This window comes from Eucalyptus grandis, chromosome 11 (assembly GCF_016545825.1).
Source record: "Eucalyptus grandis isolate ANBG69807.140 chromosome 11, ASM1654582v1, whole genome shotgun sequence".
Lineage (NCBI taxonomy): Eukaryota > Viridiplantae > Streptophyta > Magnoliopsida > Myrtales > Myrtaceae > Eucalyptus > Eucalyptus grandis.
Genome location: NC_052622.1, coordinates 11,794,338 through 11,817,698, shown reverse-complemented (window position 1 = coordinate 11,817,698; position 23,361 = coordinate 11,794,338). Strand labels below are relative to the sequence as shown.

The 23,361-nt window shown below is 38.4% G+C and overlaps 1 protein-coding gene and 1 long non-coding RNA gene across 2 annotated transcripts; both read left to right on the top strand.

The window, feature by feature from the left end:
• Positions 1-2,310: 2,310 nt before the first annotated feature.
• Positions 2,311-2,847, top strand: LOC120289315. The gene is made up of 3 exons (XR_005547242.1): positions 2,311-2,375; positions 2,477-2,586; positions 2,813-2,847. It is a non-coding gene; the product is annotated as an uncharacterized LOC120289315 (long non-coding RNA).
• A 163-nt stretch (positions 2,848-3,010) lies between these two features.
• Positions 3,011-5,995, top strand: LOC104427233 (protein MAK16 homolog). The gene is made up of 7 exons (XM_039305061.1): positions 3,011-3,117; positions 3,684-3,771; positions 3,858-3,989; positions 4,148-4,268; positions 4,493-4,635; positions 5,371-5,465; positions 5,857-5,995. Exons 1-7 carry the CDS (start codon positions 3,020-3,022, stop codon positions 5,993-5,995), a joined length of 816 nt encoding a protein of 271 aa, XP_039160995.1. The 5' UTR covers positions 3,011-3,019.
• The last annotated feature ends 17,366 nt before the right edge of the window (positions 5,996-23,361 follow it).

The following is a 23,361-nucleotide window of genomic DNA, read 5'->3' as shown; positions in this document are numbered from 1 at the left end:
GCGCATCCGCATGATCACCTCACATGTTAGGATGATAAATTAAAATCAATTCAAGCTGCTCGCAAAATATTTTTTTCAAATAAAAAAGAAAAGGTACCGAAAAGGCGTTAGAGAAATCTAGCGTAATCAAGTCCCCCGAACTCATTTAATCTCTGGTTCGTAGGAGTGAAGTAATTCTCCCATTACTTTACTTGGGTTTCTAATCGACCCACCCAAAATAGATTAGTGGCGACTCCATGATAAACATCATTTGCATATTAAGAACTTAAACCCTAAGTCGCGAATTGGTATGGGCTTGGGAGAGCCCGAGTTAAGTCTAGGCTTAACAATCCATTAGCCGAACCCTTAGGTGGTCCAACCCGCTTCGGGGAGGTCGCGACAAATTCATAATCCATCATGTAATAACGGTAGAAAAGAGAACTTGCTGGTCACCAATGTCCTCACATTGATTAGCACATATCTACGTTAAGCATTAACATTGGTGGGCAAACACCACTTAATCAAAGTACTTTTATTCTTTTTCCAAACCTCAAACAATTGTTTTGCTGGAATTATTCTTTTTCCAAACCTCAAGTTCACATGGTCTCCACTGTGTACTTTAAGGTACTGACATATAGAGAAAATCTCAGTGTGTGTAGGAGAATACAAGCTACTACTGATAAAGTCATTTGCCTCAAGTGGAGGCAACTCCAGGTTGAGGCTTATATAAGGAAGTAAAAATAAACGTGGTAGATAATGCAGTCCAGTTTGAGAGATTACAGGCATGATTTTTTAGACCGAATCCGAGCCAACCACAATTTGAACGCACAGAAGATAACAGTATGGATTCTTTGCTCCATGCAGATCACTGCACAAAAAGGTGACGACAACAAATTCATCGAAGCCCTAGAAGATGAATATGGAAAGTTAGGTAATATGATTTTATAATCTTACATTTTTCCCACTCTTTCCCAGAAATGCATATTTAATACAAATGTGTAAAATAAAAAGAGTACTTAAATTAGTCATCTGACCACTTTCTTATTTTTTTCCCCAGTTACTTCTGTGTAATAATAATTTGTTCATGACTTCAAAGACTAAGCCAGAAAGCAACCTATAGAGAGTAAGTTTGCTCTTGACCCAATTGTCAAGTGTAATTTTTCTCAATTCTTTCAGAAGTATTAATGTCAATCGAGTGTAAGTTCTTTTTTTCTCTAGGTTAATCTATCAAATGCAACTTTGAGAACCAAAATTAACAGAATCTGAGATATTGAGGGGCTTACCTTACTTGTATTGAGACCAAACAAAAAGGCCTAAACCATTTTAATTAGCTAAAATGTCTTTACCAATCTATCTATCGTTATATATATTTTAAAGGATTTCATATGCCATACTTTAAATTTTTTTCTTTGGAGGGGGAGATGTCTCGCTATCTTCTAATGGAAAATCACCTTTTCTCGATAAATCGATTGCAATGCAACGGGAAATATACATGAAAGTGGGAAATTTAAAAAAACACATAAAAATAAAGGCTGCAATTGCTATAAATGAAATAAAAAATGGTAATTAATTATTTAATAAAAGACTGAATTTTCTCATGTGAAATTTGATTTTAATTAAATCAAGATTTCATTCTTTTCTCTTTTTTTTAAATTTTTTCCCGTTTTGAATTTTGTTAAGAATATTGCTTCAAAATGATACCTGTCATGTAAATTCATAAAACATTTAACTGTGAATTTATTAGAATAGTAAAATTTGTTAGCAAAGGTGATTTACTAATAAAAAGCGGGAAGAAGCGTGCCCCCTAATAAAAAATAAGCGAAGGAGAGTCGCGCAAGCTTGAGTTTGAGCTCAATTATGAGTTTTGCAAAGATTGAGTCAGGTTAATTCAAGCTTGCTAAATATATTTTCGTGTCAAGTGCAAGCGCACGGAAAGTGATATTTGAACTTGAGTGTATTGAGTTTATGAGTCGAGTCGAGTTCGAGCTTCCGACTTGTGTACTCAGCTTGATGGCACGTCTGCATTCTTCTAAGCTATCATACTATGCTCTCTTTTGTCTTCATGTGTGTGTGTGCGTGTTCGAGTTGAGTATATGGATCGAGTCTTGTTTGATTATCTGATTTTGTCCACTCAACTCAGCTTGATTTCGACCTTATATCAAGGATGCCGTTGTGATCTACCAATAGAAGGGCATATCTGCCCTTGCAGGTTTCTTGCCCTCCAACAACAAGGTGAGGTACTAAGAGGTTAACACTGAAGATAATCAAGCGCTAAATATCTAAAGCCATACAAGCAGCTGAATAATTGGGTTGGAGAACGAATTATTAGTTAGAGATGCAGCACGATGAGGTTATCTGGCAAGTCATTCGGCACAACATTGTAGTTATATGGCCAAGTGAGTTCAATTAACCCGAAATGATCTCACCTTATCACATTACTTCTCCTTTCCAATTTGAGCAAGAATTACCTGTAGTTGCTTCTAATTTGATCTTGTAGGATTACCACTGGAATATTTTGTCGAAATGAATACAACGTAACAGGGATTTGTAATAGGAGCTCCTGCCCTCTAGCTAACAGCCGCTATGCTACTATCCGTGACCATGACGGTATTGTGTTTTAACTGTCCTCATGACAGGGATTTTTTTAAGTTCTCCCATGTCTTTCAAAATCCTTAATAGTATATGGTATAAACAAACCGGTTTGACATGAGATTTTTAGTTCCAAAGTTATTTTGATTGCTTCGGCAATTGATTGTTTTTTGCTTTGACTTTAAACTAGTGTCTAAGTATATCTTCTTCGTTCTTTTTTTTTTTCCTCGGGTCTACTATGCAGGTGTCTTTTACTTGTATATGAATTCAATAGAAAGGGCTCACATGCCGGACAAATTGTGGGAAAGAGTGAAGCTGCCGAGAAATTACGAGAAGGCCCTTGTGATTATTGATAAGCATTTGGTATTTTGGCAATTTAGCTTTGCAGTTTGACAGATTGTTTTGCTTTGTTCTGGCCTTTCGCTAATTGCTTCGACTCCTCTGTTGGCAGATGTATTGGCCAAAGTTTCTTGTTCATAAGACCAAGCAAAGGTTGACCAAAATGACTCAAATGCGTATCCGAATGAGGAAGCTTGCTCTGAAAACTAGGTTCAAACCCCTTCCTGCATTCAGCTGCTCTATCTTTGGATGTGTTTTTATGATAAATTAAATCTCTTATTCTTCTGTGTAGCTATTTGATGGCACTTCTCAATTTAATTTGTAATATGGTGATTATAGTTGTGTGTCATCTAGAGTTTACCATTGCTCTTGACTTTTAACTCTACATGCTGTTGGCTCTGATGTGAACAAAAAGAACTATTGTTCAAGTGAATGTTTTCGTGTCAGATTTGGCGATATAATGAATCTCTTTGTCAAACAATATTATCTTTAGCGTCAAACATTTCTAGGTTTCTCTACAATTCTCTTACTAAGTTTTCTCTACAGCTCTGTTATTTCGATTTGGTTTTCTCTGAAATTTCTCTGTAGTGCATATCTTATGTGTCGCCTTATGCTTATATGATGATTGTAAAATCACAATTTACAAGGTCACTGCATTTGCATTTGTGATTCAAGAACATGCAGTGGACATGGCTATTACTGCTGTTTGGACTGGTCCTCTGGGGCATCTCCTCTGTTTCAGCTTTATACTTCAACATGCCTTTCTTTCCTAATAGGGAAAAGATTATGACGACACCGAGGAAAGAAAAGAAGAGAGAGGCTAGAAGGGAGGAAAAAGCAGAAAAGGCGGCAGTTTTGGAAAAGGTTGGTTGGGTACACCTTTATAACCATAGAGGTGCTTCAGCCATTATATCACCCAAGATTCTTAATTATTGTTGGCTTTGCTGCAGAGTATTGAGAAAGAGCTATTAGAACGCCTAAGGAAAGGAGTCTATGGTGATATCTACAATTACCCTGTCAAAGAGTACGAAAAAGTCCTTGAGATGGATTCATTGCAGGCTGCCAATGAAGATGAAGAGGAGGTATACTACTTTTTTAGGAACACGTGTTACATTTGTTGTTTGAGATGGTACTTATGCTCCGTTAAAACAATATTTCTGTATGAGATATGCAGAAGTTTTGCTTCTTGCTAGAGTTTATCATTTGATGATTGCACAATGGATATTTGTGGAATGAGCAGGAACCTGAGATAGAGTATGTGGAAGGTTACGATGAACTTGAGGAAGAACTAGAAGATGATATTGAAGATTTTGGTGGTCTTGCTATAAATAGAGTTCATGCAACTGGTGACAATGGTGAAGGTTCTTTCTATACCTAGATAAAACGTGTTCAATTGGTGTTTTAATATTCATGTGATCATTTTTTTCAAGAGCTATCATCTCTTGTTTTTCCCCTGTTCTCTATTGTGTCCTGCTGCATTTACGTTTTGCTTTGCTTCATTCCCTTAAAAATCACGTGAGATGAGAAGTTCCTAGAGGACTTATCCTGGATCCAAGTAGTGGAGCTAATTATAATTTTGGTTCAGATGAAGATGGTGATGAAGATGAAGATGATGATGCAGAAGCTGATCGGAAGAGGGGAAGAAAAGAATCCTCCTTGGCTTTAAGAAAGGTTGAGAAAGGTGATGCTGGTTCTAAGCCCAAGAAAAGAGCTAAGGTTCTCGTTGAGGTGAGAGTGTCATTTTGAATTGTCAAATCTGCTGTCAATATAAACCTTTGTTAATAATAAGCATGTGTTTTGTATTAGTAGTGACAAATTTAAGTTCAGTTGCCAAGGAATGAGAATTTTCTATTAGTAGTGACAAATATATAGTTCAGCTTTACTTTATCCATGGAAATCACTTTGTGCAGAAGCGTTAGCTAGTCTCCAGTGCTTTTGAGTGGCATATGTGCCATGACCAACCTACATCGTCTTCCAATATTTTCTCGTCAAAGTCCTATACATCATGATTGTGGTCAAGTGTTCTTTCTTTTCTTGGGGGTTACTACCTTTCTTTCGCAGAAATGAAAGCTTTTTAGGTTAAGTATTCTGATGACATCCTCTTTCCTGAGGAGAAAAGTAAGAAAGATATTTCAACCCACTACTTGGAGGCTGTCTTGATAGGATCATGCCATAGCATGTGATTGGATGAGCAACTAAGCAACTTTTTCTCTATGCTGATGTCTAGTGAAGGATGCAAGGGATGGTGCTTACTACTGTTCTGTCCAAAAGTTGCTTTAAAAGTTTACGGTGCAGAAGCAGATTTGCTCTTCATGGTAAATTTGATTAGGCTGTGGTTACTTCACTTAGGCTATCAAGAGGTGCATGGTTCTACTTTTTATGCTGGGGTCTCCTTCGATCTCACCTAGTGTTGGCACAGTTCACACGTCTTAGGATGTTTTCCTGTTCCGTGGACCCTTGCAGATGTGGTTCTCCATTTTGAGTTTTGATGGGGAGGGGGAAAGGGTGGGTGGAAGAGGGTCTTCATTAGCTCTGATGATGGGTTTAGTTGCTGATGGGTTTAGTTACAGGATTAGTCAGACGTTGAGTATGTGCCATATAGTCAGGATAGAAAATGAATAATAGTCTATGTTTTTGGGTTGAGGGCTATCTCTGATTTTTCTTTGGCCATCTATATATGGTCAATTTAGTTGGAATGTTAACCCCACTGTAAGCAGTAAATGCTCACGTACAATTCAATTAGTTTTTCCTACTTTTCTTTGAGATTTCTGTCTAACATGTCCAAATGGCTGTTTTCGCGAATTATGCTAATAATAATTATAATGATGAGAATTGTAAAAGCTGATTATTTTTATGTTTGCACTTTTTGCTTCTTATTATGTGGTGTACGATTTATAAAAGGATCTCATGCCAATATCAGTGTCTGAAACCGTTTCTTTTGATTGGCAGGTTGAGCATGAAAATGCAGATGAAAGACAAACTGCGGTTCATTGAGGGCTTGCTCCAAGCCGTCATGTTTTTGTCCGGCCTGGTAACCCAGATGGGGGCAGCTGTCTCGGCTTCGAGTGTGGCATGCTTTCCAGAATAGCACCCAAAAAAAAAAAAAAAATGTTACTTCAAAGTTTTGAAATTAATGGCAGTTCTGGGTAATGTATTGTATCTATGTTCCGGTTCTCCTCGACACTCGCGTTAACAGGAGGTATTATCGATCATGAAAAGGATCGAAACTCATGGGCAGAGAACCAACATCCAATGGAGGCATGTTGCACCAATAGTTTCGTACTAACCTATATTTTTACCCTTGGCTTTAATAGATAGGTTGAGAACTCTGTTATTCCTGATCAATTTTTTATTTTATTTTTTATATGTATCCCAGTTTTTATTTTCTTTTTTCTCCAGTGAACTTTTATTATATTGAATTAACGCATTCTAGCTGAAGCACTCTATTGGTATTGAATATGCACTCTATTGGCATTGAATATGGAATCATAGGTTTGTTTAATCTTTTATTTACGGTTGAAAGTTTGGAGTTTCCGAACATATACAGGTATTGAATATGGAATCATAGATTTGGTTTCGGGCTATGTTTTAGAAGAGTTGAAACTTACATGTAGATCTCCATTTTAAATCTGAGAGGAAAAGGTGCAACATAAGTAGAATTATAAAGCGGCACAACAAAAGGAGCATTGCCTTGGCCCAAAGTTGATCAAGTACTAATTTTTTTTTTTAAACCTAGTGTATTTGTATTTAGTGCGAAAATTTTCAGTTGGATTAATTTAGTTTTAATTTTTTTTCATATTGGTACTAATTCATTCTATTCGGTCAAATTAGCATGGAAATCTAGTCAATTTAGGACGAAAATTGTTTATGTGGATTTTTATAATGTATAATATTTTTTGGAATTATATATTTATATATATATTTTTCATTCTTTTCTTTTATTATTATTTTTTCCAATTCCTTTCTTTTTTCTCTTTTTTTTTTTTTCTTGGCCTTTCATTTTGGTTTGCGAGGGCCTAGCCGCTAGCGAGGGTTGGACCCTCGCCTAGGGCAATAAAGTATGAACACTAAAAAAATTGTAATTTTTTAAATTATTAAAAATTGTCGCCATAAGCACGCTACGCAACATAAGATGACTGGTGCCTAAGTCAATGATTTTCGATAAATTGGTCGGAATACCAATATGATAGATAAAGAATCTTTTTGACACTTTTTTTGGTTAAATTTGAGCCTTTAAGATGCTCTCTTTGATAGCGATGAACAAGCACAAGGTGCTCTAGCTTCAAGCTCATAAGGATCATGTCCTGGGCTCAAGAACAAATTCGTGTATATTCTTTGTGGCATTGTGTCAAAGCTCATGATGATCATCTCACAGGGTTTAGAATAAAAGCTTAATACAACAAATAACCTTAAATTGATAAATTTGTGACAAATGTACCAATAAACTAAGTTTTCGATAACAAAAAACTCCAATCTTCCGCACTCATGATAAATTTACTCTTATTTAGTTTCTGCTAAATTTTATCATCAAATAACTAAGTTGGATGATATATGATAATTAACAGTGTACCGGTTTATACTTTTAGATTTCATTTGTCAGTTTATGGTTTTTCGTGGTATTATAATCCAATTTAACATAAATCAACAGAGAGTAAATTTGTCATAAATATATTAATTTGGGGTTTTTGGTGGTAAAAAAATTAGTTTAGAATAAATTTCTCACAAACATATCAGTTTGGAGTTTTAGATTTTCTTTCTTGTACTCTACTTTGTGCCTTTTAACGCACGATTATTTAATTCCCACATTTCTACTACATGGCTGTTCTTTTATTTTTAGAATGGTTAGGATGAACTTTAGAACCATAATAAGTCCCAAGAAACAATCACATAAACACATAGTGCATAAACACTTAGTGACGCGGATGACCTTGAGGAATTATAATTGGTAACAAAGATGACGTGATTACTTAGATGAGCATTCCAATTAAGTTAGATATACCAAAAGGACACTAATAGAAATAATTAGTATAATCAAGTTTTTGATCCTAGAAGACTTCTGGTTTCATAGGAAGTGAGGCAATTTCCTGTGTCTTATTTGAATTTTAGCCGATCCCAACAAAATAGTGACGACTTCATTTTACATAGGATACTTATAGGCTAAATCAAAACTTAAAGTAAACCAAATTTGCATAAGGTAAAGGCTTGAGAGAGCTCACTACTAATTGAGAGTCATCGGTTGGTCTTTTGGACATTACCTCTCAATCCATCTTTTCCCAACCGCGTCGAGTAGGGTCACAACAACGGTACTCGGCTGTGTTTGGCGGTGTACACTAATTATCTCGATGGAATCAAATTCCTGATTAAGAAATTCCTCGTGAGCGCCTTCGAGCACGACAGAGATGGCTATCTTCCCATTCATGTCCTACAAATTTTCCCTGCAATGAAATTAGAACAAAACTAAATTGAAAAGGTCAGAGCATGATAGACTATTTGTTTACATCTCTCTAGGTCTATAGTTTACTTGCCGAAAGCGTAGGGCCATGACATTTTCCTTCTTTACTCGTCCGCTACTTGCAGAGGTTGATGCACATAGTTTTGGCATCTGTTGGAAAATCGAGGAGCGGACGATTAGCTATTTGCGAGCCATTTGGTTGGAGACAGGCGAAAGAAATGGAATCGCCAGAACTGGACACACAAGGACGAGGCGAATACCCACATGGCCGTGACTGCCCTCGTGGCCACCATGACTTCTGCTTCTGGTTTCTCTGTTCCTGGAGGATACAATAGCTCTAAACTGGATGCCGGGCTCGCAATACTGCTCAAGGGCTTTGTGATCAGCAATACCATCGATATAGCTCAATCACCGCTGTTGTGATCCCCTCGTGGTCTCAGATAAATGATCCCTACGGAGAGCGAAAGGCACTGCTCAAAGCAAGGCTCCTGTTGCCGATGCCCCTTGCGGCAATGTTGGTGGCATTCACAGCAGGTGTCTATGTGACCGCGACTAAACTTGCTCGGCTTGCCATTGTCATTTTGGTCATGGCAACCGTTGCCATCCTCATCATCTTGAGTATCTTATCTCATGTTGTATGTCCCACTTGCGTATGCTAATCCTCTCGTTCGTCGTTTTGCCGACTTAATTATTGTTGCTGGTATTTTGATATTGGGGAGTGTGACTGCTGGGAGCGCGGTACCCAGGCAAGCAAACACATCTTCAGGTGGCTGGCGTGACGATAATATCCTTTTCCACCTGAACGGATGATTACCCTGCAGGGTCTCATCTGATCTCCTCTTGGAATCTATGATCATCTTGCTTATCATTTACCAGGTCATTAGCTTAGTGCTTGTTTGGTTTGGCTTGTCGATAGTGTCTGCAATTTTTTGTCATCCAAATTGTCCTACCACATTCTCGGTTTGGCGAATACGAATTTCTGGTGCGCCACTGCTGGCTTGTCTATAGAATGCTAATTTTGGGATTTGGGCCGACTGAAGATGCCGTAATTATGTTTGAATATTGATACAACCGAATGAAAAGGATGGAGGAAATGGGGTGGAAAAAAGGAATGGAATTAGAATGCCATCGATTAGGATGAAGATGTTTATTCCTGAGTGGAACGGAATAAGGGTTCTTTTGTTTGATTGTAAGACAAAAATTCTGGAATAGAATGGGATGGGAATTTTAAAAAAAATGTCAAATTGCTTTTTGATAATTTATCAAAATCATTAGATACTTTCATCTGATATACTTTTAAGACAGATTAATATAAAGAAATAGCCAGTAATATGCACAAATAATATTAATAATTCAAAAATTGATTATTTAAAGCAATATTTATAATAACAATTATTATTTTAATATTCACGATATCTACTAATAATTGACTTATTTTAATTAACAATTTAGTTATGCACGATTATTTAATATTAACTATGAATTTTCTAAGTTTTAAGTTTCTTATATAGGCATTCCTTCTTCTAATCTTCCTCCAAATATAATAATTAAAACTAAACCTTGAATGGGCATTCCATTCTTGTCCACTATAAATGCTTAAATAAGGTATCTTGTAATATTAGAAGTCTCGCATTGGATGAGAGAAAGTTTGTAAAGTGATTCGTAAGTCGAGACCTACATGACATGGCATCATCACCTTAAACACTCTTTATTAGAGCTTGCCACATGATTGTGAGCTAAGTCATTTTCATATAGTGTTCGGCTCGGGATGTAAGAGAGAGTAAAATGTGGGTCTCACCCTTTAAAAAAAAAGGGAAAAGATCACAAAAAACCCCAAACGTTATCCAAAATGACAAATTTATTCCAAACTTTTTTTTTTAATGTAAAAATCCCAAACTTTGCTAACCGTGACATATTTGCCATAATTTTTTTTCATGACATAAAAATCCCTGAACTTGAATCCACATGACACATTTACCCTAAATTATAGGGTATTTTCGTCTTTTACTTTTTAATTTTTTTTTCTTCTTCTCTCTTCCCTCCACCATGGCTGGCAAAGGGAAGAGAGAAGATGAAAAAAGGAAAAAAAAGAAAAGAAAAAGGAAAAACATAAATAATAAGATAAAAATGCCCTTGGTGGTGTAAATTTGTTATGATTAATAAAGTTTGGAATTTTTTATGTCACAAAAAAAAAGTTTGGGATTAATTTATCACTTTGAACAAAGTTTGAGGTTTTTGGTGATCTTTTTTCAAAAAAAAAAAAAAAAGAAAAAGAAAAAGATGTGGGGTCCACTTGAAAGAGAAAAATAAGATTCTTAGAGGAACCGGTCTCAACTTTTCTTAAATGCAATAATGCTCCCTTTCCACAACGCTACAGTTACAACATCATTGGGATTATATACTTAGGAATGACCCCTTAATTTTAATATACTAATTAAAATAAATCTAAACCTCAAGATTTGATGCGAATCATGGAGACCTACTATTTTTAGTGATTTAGATTCAGAATGTGTCTGAATAAACTTTTACTTTTTTATGTTTTACTAAATTAATATTGGAATGTGCGTAATTTTGGCCTTTTCTTTTAAAATTCAGAGCACTTGAAATTTCCATGGTATACAATGATTGAGAGGTGTAAATTCAAATGTATTTCTTGTATAGTTTTTAGGATTTATATAATATTTTACATTTAACGAATAAGTAGAAGATATATATATATATAATGAAGACGTAAGTCTAAGCAAACAAGTCCTTACTAAAGTTGGGTAACGAGTTTTCCCCCACACGGTGGCTTCACTTAAGTGAAGGTGATACGTAAAGGACTAAAAAGGACAAAGAAGCAACAATGCCTTTATGTAGTCTTCTGAGGCAATCGATTCTTTGGGTAAAGGAAGTCTGGTCTTTTCACTTTTCTCAATTTGTTGCTATGGAATTGGACTTTTGTTCGACGTGAAATATCTAAAAACTTTTTAAAATACATTAAATTTGTAAATACTATATTTAGAACTTTGACGAGGAAGTGCGCTTTGCTATGACTCTGCTGAGTTTGATTGTTGGGGTCCCAGGGCAATTATCAAAGTCACAGATCTCGTCGCGCACGCAGAGATGGCTGTGCAGCTGTCTATAGATGACCAGGAGATTTGGGAGAAGAGAAGGCAGAGACTGGAAGCGTTGATCAGGGCCAACCCGAGCCAGCAAGGGCATGATCCTGCACGACCCGGCCAGATTATGGATCTTCTGCTATACTCGGCTGCGAAGGGAGGGAATGTCGACAGGTTCATCGACGCCCTGGAGGATCATTGCGCGAAGAAAAGAGTGTCGTTGCCCGTCCTTCTCGGGCAATGCAGCCCATCCAAGAATCCACTGCTTCACGCTGCGGCAGGTAATTAACAAGGGTGTGACCATAAGACTTTGCTTTTTGTTCTGCGCATCTAATATGCTTGCAACCTGACATCAATGGAAAACAGGGAGTGATGATATGGTCAGAGCAGCCATCGATTTCGTCACCGACCACTGCGTCTCCCTGGCTAACTGCAGCGGAGAGACCCGCTGCATATTGCAGCTAGAGCCGGGAAAACAGGTGCGGTGGAGCTTCTCCTTCTTCGGGCGATGCCAAGTGACACTGACAGCAGTGGCAACTCCGCTCTCCCGAGGCTGTGAGGAACCGCAGTTACGAAGTGATCCATCGGCTGGTAAGCAAAGGTCCCAATCCGCTGCATCATAAAAATAATGAAAGTAAGTCTCCATGGTGCATAGCAGTCGAAACAGGGGACTTGGAGGTTCTCAAGCTCTTGCTGGAATCGCCAAACCCAGTCAAAACGGGGAACATGGACTTATATATGTTAGAGTTCCGGATCTGAGTAATGATTCCAAGTGTTTTCCTCATGTACCCGGCGCATGTTGCTGTCACGTACCAGAAAATGGGTAAACCCTACTTTCAAGCTCTCGCACATTCTTTGACCATCTCGGTCACTCTTTTTCTTTTTTCTTCATTTTGATTTCCATTGCTGGTGGAAAAATCAAGTTTTCACGAGCAAATTCTAGTTTAATAAGACACGTGGTCATGTGGTGTGAGGGACAAGGTTGTGCGTCAAGTCCCGATACTTTGGATCATCTAGAATGGGATCAAAGCGTACTAAAGAACTGCAGGACTTTGCGTTCATCCCACAATGATTAACTCCTTGTGTTGGATTTAGATTATGCTGACGGAGATGTGGAAAAAGAAGCCGGGGCTATTTTGATTGAGAGATGAGGGATACGGCACTCCACTCCATTTCGCGGCATACACGAATTATCTTGACGGAGTCAAGTTCTTGATCGATAAGATCCCATTAAGTGTCTTAGAGCAAGATGAGGAGGGCTATTTTCCTATCCATATCGCTTGCATGATGGATCATGTGAGGATTGTTGAGGAGCTACTTTGGCAGTGGCCAGATCCTATAGAGTTTCGAGCTAGGCAAGGAGAAAACATTCTTCACGTGTCAGTGAGGTACGGATGCATTTCAACTGTCAAATACATACTGAAAAGTCCCAAATTGGGTCACCTCACAAAATGCGAGAGATTTCCACGGGAATACATCTTTACATCTGGCTGTGTTGCATTGGCAACCTTCGATCTTGCTTCTTCTTGCACGAGACAGAAGAATTGATCTTAAGTTGCTAAATAACGAAAACATGACGGCTCTAGACGTGGTGGAGGAGGATATGAAAGAAACAGATGCGCCACTTCGGAAGGAACAGCCTTCTACGCTTCTGTCACTGGTAATCATACATCGCAAGTTGTCGCACCAATGAGGGACAAACCTAGAAAATAAATCGGTGAGGTATGTGAATTAATGTGCTCTCAGCCAAATTTATAGTTTAGTGGCCAAAATCATAATTTTTGTTTTCTTTCTTTGTTCTTGGACTCACTGCTTGCAGAAAATAATGCGGATAATTGTGGCATCTGCTGGAACACCGCGAAGTGGTGAATTAGCTATCCGCAGGGGAATCAGTCGGAGCCTAGGGAAAGAAATGTAACCACCGGAATTGGATAGACCCAAGGAGGAGGCAAACACTCGCATGGTCGTGGCAGCGCCAGTAGCTGCTATGACTTTCGCATCTGGTTTTTATGTTCCCGGAGGATAAAATAGTTTTGATCCAGATGCTGGAATCGCCGTATTGCTCCACAAAGCCATGTACAATGTCTTTGTGATTTGCAACTCCGTCCCCACGTATAGCTCGATCATCGCACTCGTGATCCTCCTCTGGACACAGATTAATGATCCTTACGTGGCAGAAAATGCCCTTTCAAAATCAAGACTCCCATTGTTGGTAACTCTTGCCGCGATGCCTCTGGTATTCATGGTGGGCATCTACGTGAGCGTAACCAAACTCGCTTGGCTCGCCATTGTTGTCTAGGTCTTGGGATCCGTCGCCCTCTCCATTATCTTGAGTCTCTACCTTTTGTTGTATATCCCGCGTGGGCACAAGCATCCTTTCTTTCTTCACTTCACCGACTTAATTATAATTGGGGGCATCCAAGGCCCTGTTTGGTAACTGGCCAAATAGTAAAAATTTATATTATTTTGTTCCTGGGAGTAGTTTTGGAACAAAATCCTGTTTGGTAAAATTTTTGTTCCCGAGAATAAATTTCTATTTTTTTTTGTTCTCGGAAGTAGATTTGAAACAGAATCAAGAATTTAAAAAAAAAGTTGATTCTTGTTCCCGAGAACAATTTTAGAGTCAAGTTTGTATTTTCTCTTTTTATTTTCTTTTTTTCTTGTTCTTCTTCCATTTTCTTCTTCTTCATCTACTGCCACCCCGTGGTTGCCGTCCACCGTTGTCTGCCGCCCACTACGCCAATTGTCGGCAATCGGGTCTGGTGAGCTCGCCGGGCTAGGGCGAGGTCCGGCGAGCTTGCCGGAGGTAAGCCCACCACCAATGAAGCTCGACCTCGCCAAGCCTCGGTGGGGCTAGGAGAGCCTTCCCAGCTGTCGGTGAAGCTCAATGAGGGCTGGCGACACTCCGGTGAGGTCGCCGGCCCTCATTTGGTTGGTGCTAGCCACCGGCGATTGGCTGCTTGAAGAAGAAGAATAGGAGAGAGAAAGGAAAAAAATAAAAAAAAGGAAAAAAAGTAATAAAACTATTTAAAAATTATAAGAAAATGATTTAGAGTATAAGTTTTGAGTACGGTACCAAACGCAATTTTATTTCGGGAATTGAAATTATGGACGATTAGGGCACGTTTGGTAACGATTATGTTCCCGGAATAAATTATGATCGAAATGATTTTTTTTTTTTTATTCTCGTTCCCGAGAATAATTTCTAAGTAAAAGAACACATTTAGTAATCGCACAAAAATTTCTGATTCTAGAATAGAAATGTGTTTGGTATTTATATAAAATTTCTATTCCAATTCTAAAATTTTAACTAATCAAATTTTTATTAAACAGTAAATAATAAACTATAATATAAACTATAACTATAAATACTAAATAAAAAATTAAAATAAAAAATTAAATATGTATTCTATATATAGCAAAAATTACATTCATACCTCAAATCATTTTTTTTTTATTTTTTAAATAATTTATTAATTTTTCCTTTTTTTTTCTTATTTTCTTTTCCTTTCTTCTTCTTCTTCTTCAAGGTGGCCGGTCGCAGGCCCTCGGCGAGGCCGTGCCTCATCGGGCCGAGCCTTGCCGGCGGTGGGCGAGGCTCGGCGAGCATTGGCTGGACGAGCGGCCTCGCCCGATTTGGTGAGGCCGCCGGCGGCTGGCCGAGCCTTGCTCGGCTAGGCAAGGCTCGCCGGTGGTCGGGGAGGCACCGCTTGGCCATCGGTGAGGCTTGGCCTCGCTAGATCTGGCGAGGCCGAGCCTGGTTGGTGGCGGGCGAGCCTCTAGCGAGCTTGCCCGACATCACCGGCTCTTGGGCGAGGCATCGGCGAGCTCGCTAGGCTTCGCCGACGGCTGGATGACTCTCTGGCGAGCTTGTTGGTGACCGGCGATGGTGGCGGCTGACGGTGCTGTTCGGCAGGGGGTGGCAGTAGACGGCAATGGTGGTGGTGGCGGCGACACTTGAAGAACAAGAGAGAGAGAAAAAGAATAAAAGAAGAAAGAGAAGAAAAAGGAAAAATTAGATAGAATTGATTCTAGAATTGTCCTAGGAACAAAGAATCAATTTTGTTTTTTAATTCTTGATTCTACTCTAAATCTATTTCCGGGAACAAAATTTTTACCAAATGCGATTCTGTTCCAAAACTATTCATAGGAATAAAAAATAAAAATCAAGTATTGTTTGGATGGTTACCAAACAATCCCTTATCAAACGGCTTAAAATACTTAGAAATTGTTCTCGGAACAGAATAAAAAAGAATAATTTCTGATAAGAAATTGTTCTCGAGATCAGAAGCATTATCAAACACACCATAAATGTCGGGAAGTGTGACTGCGGGCAATGGGACTTTGGGACGAGCAACTACAACTCCCAATGCTGACCATCGCCTCGGGGAAGTGAGATCCCTACTTGAATCTGTTATCTTCCCGCGAATTATGTATCCTTGTCCGTACCTTGAGCTCCCTCTCAGTTACATTAGCTGCTGCTGTTTCGGTGTGGCTAGCCTACCTCTGTTGTACGAATTAGTGATGTCTGCAATTTTAGTCGTCCAAAACACTTCGAGATTACTCATTCAACGATATCCGTACGTGATAAGTTCGGTAGAATGGAGTTTTGGTATCGAACGCCATCATCACAGTCTCCATTCTCCCTCACTTCCCTCAACATTATCTAGACATGATTTACATTAATTAGGTAAAAGTTCATATGATATTTTAGTCAATAAATCTAAACTCACCAACTAAGAAACACATTTTGTTTTTCTCTTATATATCATTGACGTATAATATTTCTCTGAATAATTAAATAAGGGCTATGAGAATTGTGTAGGGTAACATCTACTTTCATTTTCAAGTTATCAATTTACCAATAAATTTATTTATGCACATCTATAATATATAATCTCTCATATATTAATTGCATTTTATATGTAAAAGAGGGCTTTATGCAATTAATGAGGATCATTAATTAGCTTATCCCTCTAGCTGCTTTATGTCACTTTATTGCTATTTTCACTTTTAATTTGATTTGTGAAAATGCAGAGGTCAAATGAGTTGAGAGCTCAAATGAGTTATGAGAAGATGCCCATTTCTGCGAGGGCTAAGGTAATTTAAATACATTGAGTTGCTTGCAACGGTAGGCGACAAAGAGAAAATAAAATAAAATAAAGTATATACAAATTAGTGAACCAATGCAAAATAAAAATTTTTGGAGCAAGGATAACTATTTTTAAAAATCCTAAAATCATTGTACCACGGCCAATTCAATCTTATAATTTTCAATTTAACTAATTTAATTATAAATCTTTTAATAATTTACTGATGTAGTCATTTCAGTCAATTTTAGCTAGAAATCGTTAAAGTGAACGCTACGCATGCCACACTGATGTGGACAATCTTTTTAATTTTTTTAAAAGGCTAAAAAAAGAAAAAAATGGAAAGGAACGAAAAGAAAATAAAAGAAAAGAAAAAAGAATATAAAAATTCAGAAAACTTTGAAATAAATTACAAAAATTGTCTACATAAATGTGGCTTGTATCACGTAGGATGTCCATGTCGTCCACATTAGCAATTTCTTAACAAAATTGAGTGAAATTACTACATTAGCAGATAGTCAAAAGGTTTAGGATAAATTGACTAAATTGAAAAGTTCAGAGGTGATTCCACAATTGTACAATATGGTTAAGATATTTTTTTGGTAATTTTCTGCAAGAATGTTAATAATGTTGATCCGTTTAATTAACACTCGGAAGCAGAGTAACATCTATTTAATAATTTTTAATCTATCAATATGAAAATAAAAATCAAATCATGTTCACAAATGAACTAACTTTCGACCAACCTGCTCAAATTCCCACCTTTTTTTTTGGTTCTTTTTGAAAAAGGACAATATTTTGTATCTTTTGAGCTCGTTAGCATTGGGGACCCTCCAATCTGCTAAGAGTATGCCTTTCAAGAGATGAATATTCAAGAAGGCCTTCATTGAGATGGTTAGCTTGCATGCAGCACACTAATGTCAGTAAAAGCCGGGTCATATGACAAAATTCAGAAGATTTGTGCAAAATTACTTTCTCACAATCAATGTCATTATTAGTTTAAATATTTAAATTGCTCCTTAGCATGGTAAAATGTCTCCAAAATTGGGGCCACATTGCACTTGTAGCCTTGAAGACCCAAAGTTGCACATGAGTGGACTCTTTGTCCCGCTAGGGTTTGGAAATTGACAGCACAAGGAAAAATAAACAAAAAGTAGCCCAACGATCGACATGAGATTGATCATCGAAGGAAAATGGCCATTCTCGGTTTAAAAGGAAAAACAAGACATGAGATTGATGCAGCCAATGGTAGAAATCGGAATTGAACTTTCACGTCTATTGGCTATCAATCATCTTTGGGCTACTTCACATCAAAATAGGTTTCATTTATTTGTTACTCGTCACTGGTTGGTGATGGCGTTTACTTTTTATTGTCAATTTCTTCCAGCAAATTTTATGGCACTCATATTTTAACTTCTGTTTAACACGAATCTCCTAAATCCTTTAAAAATAATTCAAATCTCCTAAATCTTTTAAAAATAATTCAAATTTAGACTTGTAGAATCACATATTATTAACTGTATCATTTCAAATTTGAAATGTTCTTTTAAATTTTGCGAAAAAGTCACCAGTCAATATTAACTGGATAACCTCTCCACTCCTCTAGCAGGGCTGATGATCGGGTGGATTACACGCATAATTCTCGTAAGGTCACAATAATTGTGACATCCTAAATTTTCAGTACTGTTTTTAATTGAATAAATCGGGCCTTTCATCAACGCATCTATAGTGCTATTCTCGTGAGCCGATCACTCGTGAGATAACTAGACTATCTGGAGAAGTTATTAAGAGATTTTAATGCAACGGATTTGAGAATTCGACCAGAAATTGACTGCTCGACCGTGCTAGTCTGCAAGGGTCATTACGGCATTGTCAAAATCGATCAAAGATTAGGGATATGTCGATTTGACTGAGATATGTAATCAAAGTGTGGGTGATTCCACTTGATTGCAAAATTCTCGTCGATCGGCACTAGACCAATTTCTGTCGTTTTGGGTACCCCGTGTCCGTGATTGAAACCTTGAGATTTTCACGACCACGAGAGTCGCCAATATGTCGAGTGGGTTCATTGTGGCTCGAAGAAAATCGACCACGGGTCATTTGCACTAAAAATCTCTGAAAACTACCCAATAGCCTAGATTACGCTAAAAACACGCCGAATGGAAATTAACCGCAAATTCGAGTCCGATTTCAGAAATTGAAGGTTCTGTCATGTCACGATCTATTTTAGGAACGTTGACTCATCCTCTGAAGAATTTTCAGAGATTCCGAGATTTTTATGGAAAATCAGTTCGAACGTTGCAGAAAAGTAATGGAAATTTAGATGGACTTAATTGAAGGGAATTTGGATTTCCAGACCGAGCTACTTGACGACAGGAAAGTGTGGAAATTTTGTAGGCTTTTCTTCATCAATTTTGGACTTTGAATTTGAAGAATTTGAGGATAAAATTGAATTCTAAATTGAGTGAAATTCGGATCTAGGCTTGAAGGCTGCATTTTGGACATTTAAGGTGGATATTCTTGTAGGAATTTGAGCACGAAAGAATGGGGACATTAGATATTTTTGTGTGGCCATTAAGGGGACCAAACATTAAATTTGTTGGCTAAGGATTGCTGACTTTTATTCTCCTCTTAGCTGGCCCCTCATGCACGCCTTCTCTCCCACCGCCTCTTCGCGCGAGCAAGATTTCCGCTGGTTTCTGCTTTTGCTTTTGTTCCATTTTCCTCGAAGCCGCTCCATCCCTCTCTGTTCAATTCTCTTGAGCCAGCTCAAGCCACACGTCTCTACCATCTCCTCCACCGATTCTTTGCAAGCTGCCACGAAGACCCCAAGCTGCCCCATTTTCAATTCTTCCTCACGTGTCTTCCCCACCACCACCATCATCATTCAACATCCACCATCATCCAACGCCATCATCATACCCCTCAACCCCACGTTCTCTCCCTCGGCTCCATCGATTTTATTTCTTCCTTCACCGAAAACAACCCAGCTGCCGTGCCACGTCCGAGCCTCCATCTCCAAGCTTGGTCAACCGAAGAAGCATTTCCCAGCCGTGTTGACTCCTCCTGCCGAAGCCACACCATCCCACGAAGCAGCTGCTCCACTCCACCGCCTGCTGCAGCTCCACGCCAACACTTTCACCGAAGCAGCTGACCGGTAGAATTTGCAACGCCCCCAGCAAAGTTGACCCCAACTCTGCCTTCTCCACCGCTTGCATCTTTGTCCGCGTGGTCGTCTTCAGCTCCGTGGCTCTCGTCTCCATCTTCAGCTGCCAGCGAATCCAGCAGCCCTTGGTCAACCAACCGTCTTCGCTTGTGGATCAGCCAAGCCGTGGAGTCCAGCATCTTCGGCCCATTCAAGCTGCAGCTCCGCGGCTTATCACCCAACGTCTTCAGCCACACGATCAGCTCGGTAATTCCAGCAACCCAGCAGCTCCTTTGAGCCCATCTGCAGCTCGGCCCATAAGAAATCAGCCCATTTCAGCAGCTCCATTGAAGTCCAGCAAGCCTAGTGTTTAAGGCCCAACCCCAGCTCACTTGAAGTTCGGCCCAAGAATTCAGCAGCCCAAGCCCACGAAGCCAAGCCCAACCGCAAGTTCAGCCCAAGCCAAGCAATTTGCTGTGGGCTTGCAAGGCCTTGTGCCCGGTCCGTGTGCTCGTCGACGCCGCCGAAAGTCGGAATTCGGCCATCGTCGCGTAGTCGTCGCGGTGATCTGGTCCCTGCTTTCAATCAAGTGAGTTTTACTCACCAATACTTTCTTAGTTTGCTAATGATGCTTAAGGGTTGATTAGATTTAATTAAGTGCAATTAAGTGGTTAGATTAGCTTAGAATTATTTAATTAGTAACTTAATGATGCATGTTAGTTGTTTGGTTCGTGTAATTAGCAAGCGGATACGTACTTCTATTTATTGAATGCATCTTAGGATTTTTCCGATCCGTTCGGCATCCAATTAGGCATTACAGGCCTAAATTGGATTTTTAGTATTTATTTATTAATTTTTGAAATTAATTAATTAATTATTTTCCGGAAATTAGGCAGGGATAGCCGACGACTGGAATTTTATGCTGATTGTCGTGGCATAGTCCGTTTATTTAATTGAGCTTTATTTTGTCTTTGAATTGAATTATCTCGAAATTGGGAATTATTCTTTAATTGAATAATCTTTGGTTATTAATTGAAAAATAACCGGGCATCGGTTGATAATGCCAAAAATATTTTTAGTGGACTACAAAAAATGTGGGAGTTATGGAAATGAAAATATTATATTTTGGCTAAGGCCAACCGTGTGCCAACGCACAATGTTTTATCGAGTATAATAAAAGATGAGAAGAAATGCTGTGTGGCATGGCTCGGCGATTATTACATCGCTTTGGCATATAGGATGCCTTAGAGAATGCACATAAATTGTTGAATATATATATCATGCCTGTATGGCGATAATTGATCATGTGTGGTGATAATTTATCGTGCCTGTGTGGCGTAGAACGTGCCTGTGTAGCGTAGATTGTGCCTGTGTAGTCGTATTTCTGTGTGTCAAGTATCGTGCCCGTGTGGTCGAAAGTAATTGGAATGCTTGAAAGATAATGCACTTAATTGGTTTATATTGGCTCTGTGATTAAATATATTACTTTGGCGAAAACGACGCCTTAGAAAATATGTGGGATGGGTGATTGGTACATTGTCTTGGCAAAATCGGCACCTGAGAGAAAATACGTGGTTCGGTGACTAAGTATTATACTGGAAATTGTATAGTATGGTTGGGAGTGACCAAGAGATGATCTGACTGACATGTAACTTACTAAGTTGATTTGATCGATATTTCGATTCGTGATATTATGATGTGTGCCTATTTGAACTGTGCTAATTTGCAGGTAGAATATGAGGCCAAGGTAAGTCCTCTGACCTGTGTGTGCATAGGTAGCCTGAATAGTGTATTGGTTTACTAATTGAGTCTTAGATGGTAGAACTCGCTGAGACGTGGTCTCAATGGTTATTGTATAACCATTTTAGGACCCTAATGAGGAGCCTGAGGAGAAGGAATCTAAGGAGGAGAACCTTGATGTGAAACCTGAGGAGGAGGAAGATTTTGAAGAAGAAGATGATCCGAAAAAAAAAAAAAAAAAAGATCTTGAGTACTACCCGGATGAGGACTGAGATCCCATCCCGTTTTGTGTGAACCTTGTCTTCTTATAGATAGGTGTGAGATCAGACATTTGTGAATAGTATGGTAAAATACTATGGGTTGTGCTATGTATAAAAGTAAGGTTGTGAATTTCATTATGAAAAATTATGGTCCTACTTTTCTATCCCATTGCTTTACTGTCTGGGGATTTATAATTGCTTCTGCATGTGCTTTTGAAAAAGAAAGGGTCAGCGATACGTAGTCTTGTGATATCGCATTTAAAATCGACCAAGGTAAGGGATGTGCATGTGCCTGAGAATTGAGACGTGACAATAATGGCATCGCACGTTAAGTTAGTAGGAATTCCATTCAATCCTTCAAATTTTATATTTGATTTCATTAATTAACCATGAAATATTAGTTCCAAAAAAAAAAATTAACCATGAAATAATTGTAAAAGAGAGATTTGTTCATTGTTAGTGTCCTCACTTTGATTAGCCCATAACACCATGACAGGGACATCGCATCTCAAGTTACTAGAAAATCCATCCAATCCTTCAATTTTACTTTGTACTTATTTAACTTTATTAATTAATCATGGAATAATTTTGAAAAACCAATCACTTCAATGCCATCAACAATTTATCTAGCTAGAAAATTCACTGTTGACCTCGCTTAAATTTGAGCGACGGCTTTTGTAGGCCCATCAGCTAAGGGCTAGGCAGCCTCATCTAGATTTGGCAAAGGCCTTCATGTCCTTGCCCACAGTTAGCAGATTGCCATGGCCTTGGGCAAAGCCATCGCAACATTAGGCAAGGGCATGATGGCCTTGGGTGAGGTCATTGCAAAATTGTCGATTGTGAGCGAGGCAGCCTCACTGTGGCCTTTGCGGCCTTGCCGGCCTTGCCTATGGCCTTCGCAGCCTTGCCGGCCAAGGATGAAGCCTTTGTGGCCAATGCACAGGAAAAAAAAAGCAAAGAAAAAAAAGGAAATTAAAAAATAAATACTAAAGAATTCAAAAAATAAATAAAAAATAAAATTTTAAAAATGGAAAAAAAAATACACATAGGATGATTTGCTGGAAGTGGCACTCAAATGATCAATTTTACTTCGATATGGTACTTGAGTAAGTAAAAAATAAAAAGTTATGGTTAAGTGAGCGTCATACGAAAGTTACAATAGTCCTATTTTGTATTTAATAATATAAATTCCCTCTCACTATAAAAAGTGCTAATATTGGCATTTTGAGATCACAAATCATTTTCACAATACGGTTATCATAATCTTGAATGACATTTTTGGTTCAGATGAAGATGATGACGAAGATAACGATGATGATGATGCATAGGCTGATCAGAAGAGGAGAAGAAAAGAATCGTCCTTGGCTTTAAGAAATGGTTGAGAAAGATAGTGCTGGTTCTCATCCCAAGAAAAGCGCTAAGGTTCTTGTTGAGGTGAGAGCATCCTTTTGAATTGTCAAATCTGCTGTCAATATAAACCTTTGTTCATAATATGCATGTATTTTGTATTAGTAGTGACAAATTTAAGTTCTGTTGCCAAGAAATGAGAATTTTCTATTAGTAGTGACAAATTTATTGTTCAGCTTTCTTGTATACATGGAAATCACTTTGTGCAGAAGTTTTAGCTAGTCTCCAATGTTTTTGAGTGGCATTGTGCCATGACCAA

Excerpts from the sequence above, each read along its gene's own strand:
- LOC104427233 (XM_039305061.1), top strand. The coding sequence starts at position 3,020 with ATGTATTGGCCAAAGTTTCTTGTTCATAAGACCAAGCAAAGGTTGACC. Across the intron at positions 3,990-4,147 it reads CCAATGAAGATGAAGAGGAG|GAACCTGAGATAGAGTATGT; the intron begins GTATACTACTTT and ends TGGAATGAGCAG. Across the intron at positions 5,466-5,856 it reads ATGGGTTTAGTTGCTGATGG|GTTGAGCATGAAAATGCAGA; the intron begins GTTTAGTTACAG and ends TTTGATTGGCAG.